Below are 14,200 nucleotides of genomic sequence, written 5' to 3'. Positions count from 1 at the left end.
GTAGCATATACATCATAAACTCATTAGAAAAGAAATGTAAACCTTGATGAAGAAATTTCAGTGTTAAAATTCAATTTGAAAAGTGGGAAGCAACAGAGATGACTATACCTTGAGGCTATCATTGCTGGAACTGGCGCTTCTCTGGGACCTACATGCTCAGGGTAAGTGGCATCAACAATAAAGATCCGAACAATGGGATTCTTAGCTCCAGCCTGTGAAGAAAATGGAGATATATAAGCTCATAAAATTCTAATTATCACCAACTTTTTAAAGACAGTTTAGGAATTTAGGCATATTTTTATAAGCTAACTATGTTAGGTATATTATTGTTGAAAACATTCTAATTATAACATGACCACGAATTTCACAGCAGTGCAATTACAAATCTTGTGCAACCAGAGTGAAAACACATATTCTAAGTGATTAATGAGGGAGCCTTGATTCATAGGGAAAAATATTTGGGCTATAAAAATGCAGTTCCGTAAGTGATATTCTCTTTTCTGACTTTTAAGACAGATATTTCCCATTATAATTGTTATTAGGATAATTAATCATAATAATATTTCTTCACGTGCCAAGGGGAGTGCCGAGGGGGATTGATTTGGGGAAGAGAGGGTAAAGAATAGATAGTGAAAGATACCTTTTTCTTTTACCCTGTAATTTGGTCTAGGACAATTAACAGACAGTCTACTAGCTGGTTACATTATTACTGCTATCAATACTCCCAAATTAGGAAAATTCCACCTCAAAATAAAGTGTCATGGGATTTACGCTGTTCTTGCTTTGTGCTTTACGTGTTAGTATATGCCCTAGATTTACATGACAGTATAGTTCATGCCCAGACATCTTCTTAGAGTTCTGTTACTTTACCACAGAAAAGAGAATCTTATAATTGTCAAACAATTTAAATCCACAAAATTTAGATATATAGCCATAAATGGCTCCATGCTATTTGGCTTTATCTAAGAAATTGTCCAGGCTCTCCTCACATCTTCCTGTTTCACTCTGAGGTTTAGGTGGGACTTTCTGCTTCTTTCAAGTTGTCTCACTTCTCAGTTCAATGTCAGATGTTTCAGCAACTTCAGCCTTCAAAGAAACATGAGAATTTGGGTCCTGACTTCTCTGTCCATGTGAGTTTCTCCTCAGTTCTAGATTTCTTCATCTCTTTCTGCACCCTACCACCTTCTAAAGATCCAAGTCCTTTTACATCTTTTGGGTTCCAAGTATCATACCTCTCACTTCCAAACATCTTAGCTTTCAGACTTTATATACAACCCTGAGGGGTCTCTTACCTAAACACTCATCTCCTACCCATTGCCTTTTCTCAAAAGACTTTTAACATAAATTTTAGACTATCTGGAATTTCTATTTCTCTCGCTATGGTCACTTTGAATTGCTTTGGAATCCACTTGTGTGTATGCATATCCATCCCGTCTTTGTCACATATAGGGACCCATTGGCTCCATCTATGACAGTGTTCCCCTTGGCAAGGGAAAACAATCACGACTTAAGAACAAAGAGCTAAATCCTAAAATCACTTCCACTCCTTGTGCAAGAGGAGAATTTATGATTTGATTCCCTTTCAGATTTCTTGTCTAAGTTAAATTAGGATACGACGTTTCTCCACCGTGACCTGGCCATTCTTCTTTTGCATACAGGTTGACTGTCTTGAGACATGGGACTGCATGTGAAGTATGTAAGCTAAGGATTCTAGAATGTTTATACGAGAAACTGAGGGCTTACACCGTGTCTAATTCCCTCAAAGAAGAGCCTAGGCTTATAAACTTAACCTACCATGTATGTCCAGAAAAGACCATAACTCAGGCTTACTTTGACCTGACAGGAGCACCACATTCAACATTTTAATTTCCCATTCTACTTTGAATTTACATGAGAATTCAAGAGGGAATTGCAAAACAGAACTTTACCCGAATTTGGAGCATGAAATATGAAAAAAATTAAAATTAAGTTAAGCTTGTTTTTCCTCCATGATCTAGACCATATGTTTTTCAAAGACTCTGCAATGGTTTTTGCAAAGACTACTTCATCCAGCCCAACCAGATGTCCAAAGCAACAGATGTCCACATAAATAATAGAGCACAGTACAATGTTTGCCTTACAATGCACCAGGATAAGAAGCTCTCCAAACTTGTTGATCCCACCTCTATTCATGGTATTGGTTGCTCATTTTGACACCAGGGAAATGGAAGCATCTGCTAAAAGTATTCCACATACCTTTGGGTATGGAATATTTATTGTTCTAGGATATTGTTCATCGCCATAATAGGAATAGGCAATAACTGGTATCTCTGTATCATTAAATTCTGCATATGCCAAAAATTTTCCATTAGGAGACCACCAGAGAGCATATTTTGTAGCAAGCATTTCCTCTGAAAAATAAATACTACCATATTAATTACTATGACAGTGTACTGTTAAAATCATCATAAATACTTCAAAGTACATTGTATATAGCCATTTATTAACTGAAATAATATATTTAATGTGGATATGACATATGCCATGCTTTGGTTATCAAAAGATAAATGATCTAGGTTTAGAGGAATAGTTTAACTTAATACCCCATATCAAACATCAATTAGTCTTCTGGGGAATTGACATTAATCAGAAATGTAATTTTTAAAATAAATAGTAAACATTTCAACAATAATTAATTTTCCCTTTGGGGGCCGCTTCTGATTTTTACAGTCATCTAAATTAGCCAAAACAAGGAGAACTGTACTTATACTACAGAGTGACATTAACTTGAAAGTTGACTTTCTCTCCTGGGAATATTTTTTAAAAACCAGTTAATTCAGTTATATACATTTTTAATAAAGGCAAGGACTAGAAGACCTTTTAAAGTCCAGTTAATTCCTAGATACTACATGACCCAGAAAGAGGACAAAATTCATGAGAGCACCAAGAGCCGAGAATATTTTCCTGCAAAATAATACAGCCAGTTGTCTAGTTTTGGAAAAAAGGTTTATTTTGCAAGAAAAAAACAAACCCGAGAAAATGTACTAATACAGCATCTAAGGACCATATACTTCTTGGAATATAAATTATTGCTACCACTTTATAATGCTCATGAAAATAAATTCTGCAAGTCAGATAACAAGATTTTGTTCTTTCAGAATTTGCACGTCCTGTTCATAACCTGATAACAGCTTTCAGAAATGCCACCATTCATCTCAGTAACATACCACTCATCTAAACGTTACTAAACGTGTGCGATTATTTTCAATTAAAAACCTAACGGCAGCAGTAAAAAAAGAATACACGTACCTTCATAAACCCAGTCTGGGATTCCATTAAATATTTTATTTTCTTTTCCATTATATGTTATTTGAAAAGGTGGGTCTTCTGGTCTTTGTTTCAGATAGATATTGTTTTGATAGACATATGCCTAGAAGTGGTGGTAAGTTAGTTAACAAGGAGAAATTTCATAAGAAATACAATAAAGCCTGCATGTTTGTGTTAATCGTTCACCTAATACTTTTAAAAAGAGCGATAATCCAGATGCAAAAAGGCTCACAACTAAGATATCATTTCAATAGGTCAAGAAACCCCAACCAACTTATACTAACATTATGATTTTTAACATAACATAAAAATTATGATTTTAAAGTCTATATATTAAATAGAGAATAAAGTCTGCTATTATATTCATTGCCTTTATTACCTAAATAAATAATTGTGTATATTGACAGAAAGTCAAATAAATCTCTGAATATTAATAGCTAGCCAGATCTAATCTTTATTTAGAGTCCTTAAATAAGAGCTTGGACAAAATTTCATGTTGTCTGAAGCTAGTCTGGGAAACTTGTGAAAACCATATTTTTCCTGAGCTTTCTGGCACAACGCATTCTGGCTGAGTATAAGGATAAAGTTTTTGACTGCGATATTTAAAGAAGTCTATCCATGAGCTTGAGATTTTACGGAATTCTCAGATGGGTTTCAATTTATCAAAACTCTTCCCGTTTTTAACCACTTAAAATAGTCATAAATGTATTTTTTTTTTCTTTCAGGCATGGAAATTTAACAAAGGCCAAAATCAAATGGCTCCTCTTTTATTTGAATGATTAAACACTTCTATAATTTAAACATTTACTAATTTACTCCCAACAGGCGACCAGCATAAATATTGAATTGGACGAGGAAGCTCATTTCTTCTTATAAACTCTCTAGAAGAAAAGAAAGAAAATAAATAAATAAACTTTGCTGTTCAATGCAAATAACAGGTATAAAAAGAAAAAAATAAACAAACAATAAACATAAAGCATCATCGTTTCTGCTTCTTCAAACCTAATGGAAAAAATGTGACAACATGGGACAGAGGACATGGGGTAGTAGTTGGAATTCTTCACTAGTTACTTACAGGTCGTTTAACTTCTGACCTTTTATATTGAGGTGAGTGGATTAAAGGGTTATAGACTGAGAAAGTGGGAATACCTCCAGAAATTACCTAATGGAACCCCCCTCATCTTATAGAAAATAAACTTGAGGTTAGAGAAATGATATGACTTTTTAAACAGCATATCACTAGCTCTTGGAAGACCCCTCATTAAACTCAAGCCTTTTAACCCTCAGGACTGTAAAATGTGTACACACCAGGCTGAGATGGTTGCTGAAGCCTTCCAGCTCTGAAATTCTATAATTGTGCTGAAGTTTAATATGTACTCTTCCACATTTTCATTCACAACCGCCATCTCTGTGAATGCATATGCATTTCAAATTTTTGAAAATAAGATGCCATTTGACAATCTCCCCAGGGATCTGACTTGAAATCAGAAAAGGAAAGGAACATCTGATCTCAAGCTAAACTGAAAAAACAGATCATATACTGGGCAGTATGCCTTAAGCTTGAAAGTCCTCCACTCCACCCATGGGAAAATTTCAAATATATTATTGACCAAAAATCTCACTTTGATGCTTAGAGTCGCCCTGCAAATATTCAATTGACTGACTTGCACTGTGGAGTTTCTACAGTTCTTCAGCAAGAATGTGTTCAGAGTTTTATAAGTGTTAAAGAGTTGTAGGATGCTGTGCTTAAGTTTTGACTATTATCTTCTTGAAGACTGTATGAATAGTTTCATCAAGAATGCTTTTGTGGAGATGCAAAACAAGACCTGCCTCCAAAGTATAATGTGAAGAGCTTGAAGGAAGACTCCTTGTCTGCCCCCTCCAAAAAAAATCTCTCCAACCTGGACCTAAACATATGCTTGATATTTCTACTTTTCCCATTCTTTTAAATTTTGGACACCTGTGAAGATGTGCAGCACACGTCACCTTGATTTAACTTATTAGGTCATGAAGTACGAGACCTAGCGACCAATGAGGGAACATGGCACTAGACAGATCAGCTTTGACTGGAGAAAGAGTGATGTCCCCGGAGGAAGGAGACTATTGGTGCTGCAGTGGGAATCCTGATTGCTGGAGGGCAGTTTATGAGCACCAGGTCCCTGGGAAGTCTGGAACAGATCAACATACGAGGGCACAGGCAAAAGAACGTCCCAGAAGAGAAGACATTCATCCCTCGTTTACAATTCTCTCTCAAACCAGTGTCCATGTTACCTTTGACATTGTAACACTGCCTTAGGTTTCCATATACCATGGAATCATCTATGCAAGCATGCAGACAGCACCAAGCTGAAAATCTCAGTGCATAGTTTCTTCATGGCAAGCGGGTCACCACAGCTGCCATTGTCTGTGTTTTACAGTATGAGAGAAAGTGGAGGAGCGTGCTTTACAAAGGCTGTCATCTCCTCCGTAATCCTTCCCTTGCTTGAAATCAGAACTATCTTCATTTTCTCTATGGTAGATTTTTTATAAACCTTTTGGAGGCACATAGAAGACTTGGAATGAGTGATATTCCGTCTTGCCTTGAAGCTCAACAAATTTGTCATTCTTCACTCCTTAAATTATGGTATATTTACCTGACAAAAAACCAATCTGGCAAATTAGATGGTTGTGCAAGAAAAAAACAAACAAAATAGTGGTTTGATTAAATTCACTGCACAAAAGCTAAATATTTAAAATGATTCTAGGCCATAAAGCTTATACAAACCATGATTGAAATATTAGTATTGTCATCTTCTTTTGGAGTGCTGTTTAATTTGGTGAACCTCAACATAGGTAGGATGTGGAGAATTTCAAAATGATTAAAAGAAAAACAAGGAAATTCTACTGAAAGAGTAAGGTTTCCACTTCACTAGTCTAAAGGTTTCTTGAGAATAGGGTTGGTGCCTCAAGCTCATTTGTGTCTCCCCACATATGCTTTTCACATAGTAAGTGCTCAATAAACACTTCTTGAATTTGGTAACAATGTGGATACAGAGAAAAAGACTCAGAGTGCATTAGATGGATTTAGAGTCTACGTTACATTGCAGTTCCTATTTCTTGATTTGACAGTTTAAGAAGATCAGAGTTATTCTTTTCTGGACATTTAAAAGAAGTAGAAACATAAAGTTCAAAAAAATTTTTGTGTTCTTACTAGACAAAAGGGGAAATAGACCATAAGATTTTTCAGTGCCTCTTCAAGCCATACAATTATTTTCACTTTTATATAACAGCAAATAGGATATCACATTAAGATGAGTAATTTAACCAATTCATTGTCCATACTTAGAAAGATTTTTCTAAAGTGCAAATCTGATCATGTCATTTCCCATCTAAAACTGTTCAGTGATTCCCTATTGTCATCAGAATGAGATCTAAACTATTCTTAATGGTTTCCTCATTATTATTTGGTCCATGATTTCTGGCCTCAACTCCTTCCTAAACTTACACCACCTCCTACTAGTAAGCATGCCCTCCTCCAATTTCAACTCAACTGACCTACTTTTGAGTTTCCCCAACACTCCGTGCTTTCATTTCCTTTTGGGCCTTTACATGTTGTTCTTTCTGCCAGGAATTCTCTCCCTCAGTCCTTTGCCTACCTACTCATTCATTTAATTTTTTTTCTTTTAAGCTGTAAATATTTCAAATAATTAAACATAAAGATAAAAAAATAATATAATAGATGACAATTTAACATCTAAATTTAAAAGATATTAACATTTTACATTTTAAAAAACAATTCGTTTAAAATCAATTAAATTTAAATTTAATGCTGCATCTCCCTCCCTTCTGCTTCCTTCCAGTGAAGGAGCCCCCTCTCCCCAACATTTTGTATCATTCCCATGCATTTTTGGTACTTTTATAAATATGTGTACTTTTATAAATTATATATTTATAATTTGGTGTTCAAAAGTAGGAAAAGTAAAACTATAGAGTATATAAAAATGTAAGATATTAGTCAAATAAAAAGAGGTGAATATTCCAAAGGAGTATTTCTTTGAATTTCTTAAGTTGTATAGGTATACATATATTGTAAAGAAGTAAGAAATTAAGACCAGAAACAAGGGAACGCAGTCTTAATCTCAAATCAGAGTCTGGAGTGAAAAAGTCTCAATATGAGACTTAAGTAGTGTTAATAAAAAGACATGAAGTTTTACCCATTTGTAAGGTGGTAGATGTGATACGTTGCTGTGTAAGAGTATCTCCAAAGCTGTCAGGAAGAAGAGGCAAAGACAAATCATGATTCTTAAAAAGCTCAGGGCAATAACGTATAATCATAGGTCACTCAATTCAAGGTTCAGAATTATAAAAGGACTATCTTCACAAAGCACTAGGAAAGACATGTTTCAATTCTAAATGAGTCTCATTTAAAGAGTTTTACTGTGGACTTTTGTGCTGTTCATCCAAATTCCAGAACTAATCTCAGCAGTGATTCAACCCTCACTCCATAAAAAGCATATCCAAAGACATTTCTTAACATAAAAAGCATTTCTCTGACACACTCTACCCTACAAAATGTTCCCCTTATGCTTTACCTTGATTGAAGTAAAACCACTATAATTTCCAAGTCCCATAAAGATTACCCTGCACCTGGGTAATTATTATGATAATAACCCTTTAAAATTGGGTGAAGAGAAGTTATTCAACATATAGTTTTGTTGCAAAATGCTTGCTTTTCTTTGAGCATAGTTTTTTAAAATAGTAGAGACTGAAAAAATAAATAAGAGATATATAGCATATAATTCCTCCAGAAAAAAAAACTGCTCGGTTCTCATTAAGTTTATTTGTGCTGTGGTTAGTGAATAAAGCAAGTATTATTTTGGATTTTGTTTCCTAAAGGGCTTTCAAACTTTTGGCAAGGAAGCTCCAGTGGATTGAAACATATCTTTCTGAAGATTGCAGGTGACCAAGACCTGGTCCACTGGAAAATAATCAGCTGTCTGAACAATGCGGGAGGGGCAAGCTTGACTTTTCATTCTGTGTATTAAGGGAGTTTTGCATCTCAAGTAGAATATGAAAAATGGCAGTTAAAACAAAAGGTTCTTGATCTAAGAGTAACTATTAGAAGTTGAATTTGATAGTAAAGTCTTCTTTCCTTTTACCAGCATAAGTAGAAAAAATAAGGTGATTATCTTCCATCCACAACTTCATTCAGGAGGGGGAACTTAAGTAAGGCCTAATAGTCCAGCTATGTGGGATTCTCCTACACTAGGCTTTCGAAGACACAGATTTAAACCCCTGGTCTACCAGGGTTAATTTATATATATATACTGACTGTGGAGAAAAGGGAACCATTTTGCACTGTTGGTGGGCATGTAAATTGAAACAGCCACTATGGAGAACAGTATGGGGGTTCCTTAAAAAGCAAGTGAATTAAATAAGGTATATCTTGATTTTTCCATTTTCAATAATAATAAATATCAACAAGGTTAAAATATGTGAGAATTGACTAATGATTCATGATACCAAATAACTTTTTTCTGATGAATATCAGTGCCCCCAAAATAAGTTTTTCCCTTAAGATGAAAGTAGTTTCTACTACTTGATGATAACCAGACAAGAATGCCAAATTCTGAATGATTTGTATATGTTTCTGTTATGCTTTGGGGGCTCAGCTAGAACTGCATCAATTTCTTGAATATTTAGAGATAAAGATAGACTCTTGCTTCCTCTTACTTTTATAAACCAATCTGTGAGCTAGTAGGAGATACAATCAGATAAACCCAAATTAAATAGTCAATACCTTTGAATAATCACTTTCTAGATATGCAAATTGCCGATCAGGTGATAAACCATAATTTGAAGCATTCACACTTTTCTGAAATTATGAAGAAGTTGATTAGAATACAGAAAAAGTAACAGAGCCATATAAATTTGTAGTTCTAAAAGAATATTATATCATCCATATACTCCAACATATACATTCAAAGCAATTTTTTTAAAGTTTAAGTAGTACCTACTGTATACAAAGAAATTTACTACACATTAGGGGATGAGGATGTGATAAATAGGATATACTTTGTGATTTCAAGAAGCTTATAATAGTAAACTTCTAAATAAATAACATTACAATTTAGAAAATTTTATAAAAGAGATATAACATTGCAAAAGTGTTAAACAGGAAGTGATTGAATGCAAATGATAAGATGGTTTGTTGCACAGAGGAGAAATAGCTGAGCTTGACTCTAAAAGATTACTAGGCTCTTGAAGGTAGAGAAAGTAGGAGGTCTGAGAGTCCAGGAGGACAGAATAACATGTTCCTATGTATCATAGGACCAGTCACTGAGCCTTTATTAGGTACTATCCTAAGCACTTTCAAATGATACTTCATTTAATTCTTATACTAACCCAAAGAGGTATTATTATTCCTACTTTACAGAGGAAGAACCTGAGGCATGATGAGGATGGAATAATGTGGAATCTTACCCAAGGCTCCATAACTAGTAAATGACAGAGCCAGGATTTGAACCTCAGTTTGCCTGACTACAAGAACTGAGTTTGTACATTTTATCTCGTAGGATACCTGTTCCACAGAGGAAGGAAAATGCTAGGTGATTTGAGCGGGCAAGGGCAATAATCTAGTGTGACTAGAAGAGAGAATGGGAGGATAACTGTGGTGGGGGATGGAGCTGAGAAGGCAGGTTGGGTCCAGATCAGGTGCTCAGTTGTTTGGACTCTGTTCTTTGGTCAGTGAAGAGCTGACAGAGGTTTTTGAGGAGGAAGATAATGGAGGATACATACCATGGTGGTATTACTCAAAATAGTATATGATTCTCCTGTTTCAATATTATAAAATACTATATTATTATCTGTAGATTGATGAAGATATTCTTGTCCTTTAAACAAGAAGGAAAACAAAACTTGAAATGATCTCCCTTAACAGGAAATACATTTATAACAAAGAGAAACCTCTCTTATTTCACATACTGACTTTCTTTTTCCTCTCTGTCTGGTACATATTGCCTTGTCAAATTTAAAATATGATAGTAAGTTGATGGTGGAAGGGAGGAAAGGGTTGTTTTTCCACATTACACAAAAATGCCGTATTTACTAGTAGGAGCCTTATTCTAACCAGTTCAGGGTGCTTAGGAGTAAATTTGGACTTTTTCTGTGTTACAAAGAGAATAAACCAGTTTAAAATTGTATGTTTCTTCTGCAATAAAAAAATATATATTCCATTTAGGCTGTGTTTGACTTAGTTAAAAACCTATTTTATATGGTTATTATTTTCTAAAGAGAAAATGAAAATATTCTATTGTGTTTAGTGGCACTTTAGATATAAATTATATATAATATAAACAATTTAGTTGCTCTTACCGCTTGTTTGATTAGACTCTTTTGACAACATACTATTTTGAAAAACTATATGTAAATATCAATTTTATGGACCTTAAAGGATTTGTCTTCAAGTTAGGATTTGTTCATTTCTCAGATTATCTAGGTTAACAATGGAATTTTTCTTTTGGTAAAATTCTCATGACCTCTTCTAAATAGGTGCTTATTTCCCATTCTGAAAAGCTCTATCATATGATCAGTTTTTTCTAACAGTGCACTCTCAGATTTTACTGTTCTGCTAAAGCTACTACTGTATTGACCTCATTACTATTGGACAAACCCTGTCTAAATAGTTCTGTGAAAAAATGTTTTGTTGGCCACTTGACTTATCTAAATAATTGCTGTTTTTATCCATTTCAACTAAGATGGCTTATGTTACCATAGAGAATTGTTGGCAATAAAAATAAAAACCAAAAATCATACATTTAAAGAAAAACAAAAGGTAAAGAAATAATTCACTTACCTGAAATCCAGTTTGGAAAAAATGTTTTATAAGAAAATGTCCCATTTAAAATATCCTTCAGTGTGAGTGCTCTTGTTGTCCTTCCTTCAGAGTTATGAACTTTGGGGGAGGAGGAAACATATTATTACTTAAAAGAAGATGAATAACTCAAACGTCTTTCATCTGTTATTCCTCATATAATGAAAAGATCTGCCATTGCTAAATCCTTGTTTAACTCTTGTCTTAATAGCTCTGAGTAGTATTTCCTTTTTGATAGACAAGCTAATGAGGCTTAGAGAAGTAGTCTGACTGCCTGGAAAGGGACACTGGTGGGAAAATTTGAGGAGTGTGATGGGGACCACACTGAGAAGTAGGGACATTATTCTTCAGACAGTGAAGAATTTTCAGAGATTTTTAAGAAGAAAGATGAGATGAGGTTCCGATAACTCTAGGTCTTGCAAAGCTGGGATTGCAGACCATGCAGGTTTCACTAAAAACTTTGCCTTTTAAGCAGTTCATTGTAGTTCCTCACATATGCTTGGCTTGGATTTCTACTGATTTATCAGTGATATATTTTAGCATCCCAGTTGATCAGATGACATCATCCAGAATCCTTACCTTCAGACATCTCAAGAGAGGCATTAATGAAGGTAGATAATTTCTTATCCTGGCTAGGGGTTTTTATAAAGAGAAAATGGACCAGAAGAAAAGAAAACCACATCATCTATACAAATGATCTTGGAAATTCCAAGAGTAGAGGTTTTCCATATAAAAACTAACCTAAAGTAGCTCACAAACCACAAGCAAATTTCTCCTGTGTTTGAGCCCTCCAAAACAATTTTATGTTTCAAACGTTGATTTCCATTATCAGAACAAATTCATTATAGAGCCCTGAAACAGTCAGATATACCAGAAACTGTGGCAACCAACTTCCAAACCTTCTTCAATCCATATTCCTGTTCTCCATCCCTCCCACCTTACCCCTTCTCCAGGCCATCACTTACAGAATCAAAACTTAGAAAAGTGTCCTATACCTTGAATAGCATATATGAATCTGGTATTTGTTCATGTAAAAATAAAACTGTCAAAGATGAGCTATACATTTATATCTTCCTGCTAAACTCTTCCACAGCTTTCTATGACTCTTAAGATAAAGACCAAAAATGTTAGTCTGGACTATAGGCCCTAGCTGGTCTGGAATGGTCTACCTCTCCAGCCCCTTCTTGCCCCACTCTCACTACTTTGTAGACTCCAAACATGCTGGGCTTTCTGTTTCTCAAATACTGATTTCTTTCTCCAGGGCTACTGAACCTCTTCCCACCCTCTCCCTTCTCCTTATAACTTCTCTTCAGCCTTTAGTGCTTAATATAAGTGCCACTTTCTCTGGAAAGCCCTTCCTGATCCCCTGGTTTAGGTCTGGTTCCCTTCTTATATATTACCATAGACCAGGTTCCCTTTTTTAAGAACATTTGTCTTGGTTTGTAATCTTGTATGTATTTGAGTGATTATTTTATTCATATTTCTTCACTTCCCACTGTGTTCTCAAAACAGTCACCATAGGCCAGAGACCATGTCTAAGTTTTGCTCACCGCCACATCCCTAGTGTCTAGCACATAATAGGCATTTAATAAATACTTGTTGAATGAATGAATTCATGAAATGAAGGATTGATGGGTGGATGGATGAGATTTGTGCCCTCTTCTTTACAGAATGGTTCTACTACTAATTTCCTATATGACTTAAGTAAGTTAATCTCTGGCATCACAGCTTGCTCATCTATAATACAAAGGACTAGACTAGAAAATGCTGATAATACCTTCCAATTTTACCACATTAGGTTTTGAAATTTGAGACACAACATGCTCTATTAACCTTATAGTCACATAAATGCACTGCCATGTGATAAGGTCGAACTGACCAACTGGATAATAGCATCTTCTGCAGTTTTAACTGAGTCACACTGATGTATGTATGCTCCATACTTTTGATTAGGACCATGAGTTATTTTCTCAATTTACTAAAACTTATCCTGTAGCTATAAGAACATAAGTGACTGATGAACCCCTAAGCAACCAGGCACTAAATACTTAATAACATTAGATTATTCTAATAATCATCTTTGTACAGGTTCTTTGCATCCTAAGTAAGGTTGTACATGCCATACAATTATTCATAATGAAAGTGCTTCTATTTAGTTAAATGGTCTTGTGCAAAATTCATACCACTGATTTTATAATTCCCATTCTATGAATAAAATACTACCATTTTACTGCAACAGCATTAGTATAATTGCTAAGTATTTTAATTCAGTTTTATTTAACTCTCTTAAGAGCAAATTGTAATCTGTTTCTAATATAGTCAAGGGGAAATTCTAACACTATTTACAATGGAAATTATTTTCCTTTTGAGATATATTTAATTTGTGTCCTCACAACCCTGAACATATAGATGAAAAAAATTTTAATTTAGAGAATTCCTGTATTGTGAATACCAAAAAACTAGGTAATTTTTTTTCTTTAAACTTTTTTCAATATTAATTCAATAAATGAATATAGTCTTGGTGATATCTTTTTTTGTCTAGCATAAATAATGGTTTGATTATGGATAATGACTTATATAATAGATTTTCCTATTTAAGTATCCTTGCATATAATTTTCCTTACTTGCAATTATGTTTAATTGAGAAATTCTTAGCTATAATTAATCTTCATTTTTATAGAAGGTTAAATTAAGTGAGCTAATTCAAATGAAACGTTTAGCTCTATGCTTGGCAGTCAATAAATGTTAGCTTTTGTTATTGTCATAGCTTATCAGTAGTCTTCAAATAAATATATATTTTTTTGAACAAATATTTTTGATCATTGTTTCTCAAACTAATTTGACCACTGGGATTTTTTTTTTTAATATCTACTAAAATCACAGTATGGGAAATGCAGTTTCAGATTAAGCTATTAGTATATGTAATTAAGATTAACTTTTATTCTAATATAATGGAATTCATCAGTTATACTTAGAACATCTTGGTCATCCTAGGGTTCCATAAGTGAAATAGTCCAATTATGATCATAAATAGGGTTAGTA

General features: G+C 34.3%; 1 protein-coding gene across 1 annotated transcript in view; it reads right to left on the bottom strand.

The window, feature by feature from the left end:
* FAP (fibroblast activation protein alpha) overlaps positions 1 to 14,200 on the bottom strand; it is a 71,166-nt gene that overhangs the window by 43,793 nt on the left and 13,173 nt on the right. The window contains exons 3-10 of the mRNA XM_060015694.1: positions 11,141 to 11,239; positions 10,084 to 10,178; positions 9,086 to 9,160; positions 7,500 to 7,552; positions 4,115 to 4,187; positions 3,289 to 3,409; positions 2,236 to 2,390; positions 109 to 212 (exon numbers count right to left, since the gene is read on the bottom strand). Of these exons, the coding sequence (XP_059871677.1) occupies positions 109 to 212; positions 2,236 to 2,390; positions 3,289 to 3,409; positions 4,115 to 4,187; positions 7,500 to 7,552; positions 9,086 to 9,160; positions 10,084 to 10,178; positions 11,141 to 11,239 (775 nt within the window). The remainder of the gene's footprint in view (positions 1 to 108; positions 213 to 2,235; positions 2,391 to 3,288; positions 3,410 to 4,114; positions 4,188 to 7,499; positions 7,553 to 9,085; positions 9,161 to 10,083; positions 10,179 to 11,140; positions 11,240 to 14,200) is intronic.

Source organism: Delphinus delphis, chromosome 7, assembly GCF_949987515.2.
Source record: "Delphinus delphis chromosome 7, mDelDel1.2, whole genome shotgun sequence".
In the NCBI taxonomy this organism is placed as follows: Eukaryota; Metazoa; Chordata; class Mammalia; order Artiodactyla; family Delphinidae; genus Delphinus; species Delphinus delphis.
Note: the sequence above shows the minus strand (reverse complement) of the source record. Positions and strands in the feature narration are given on the sequence as shown.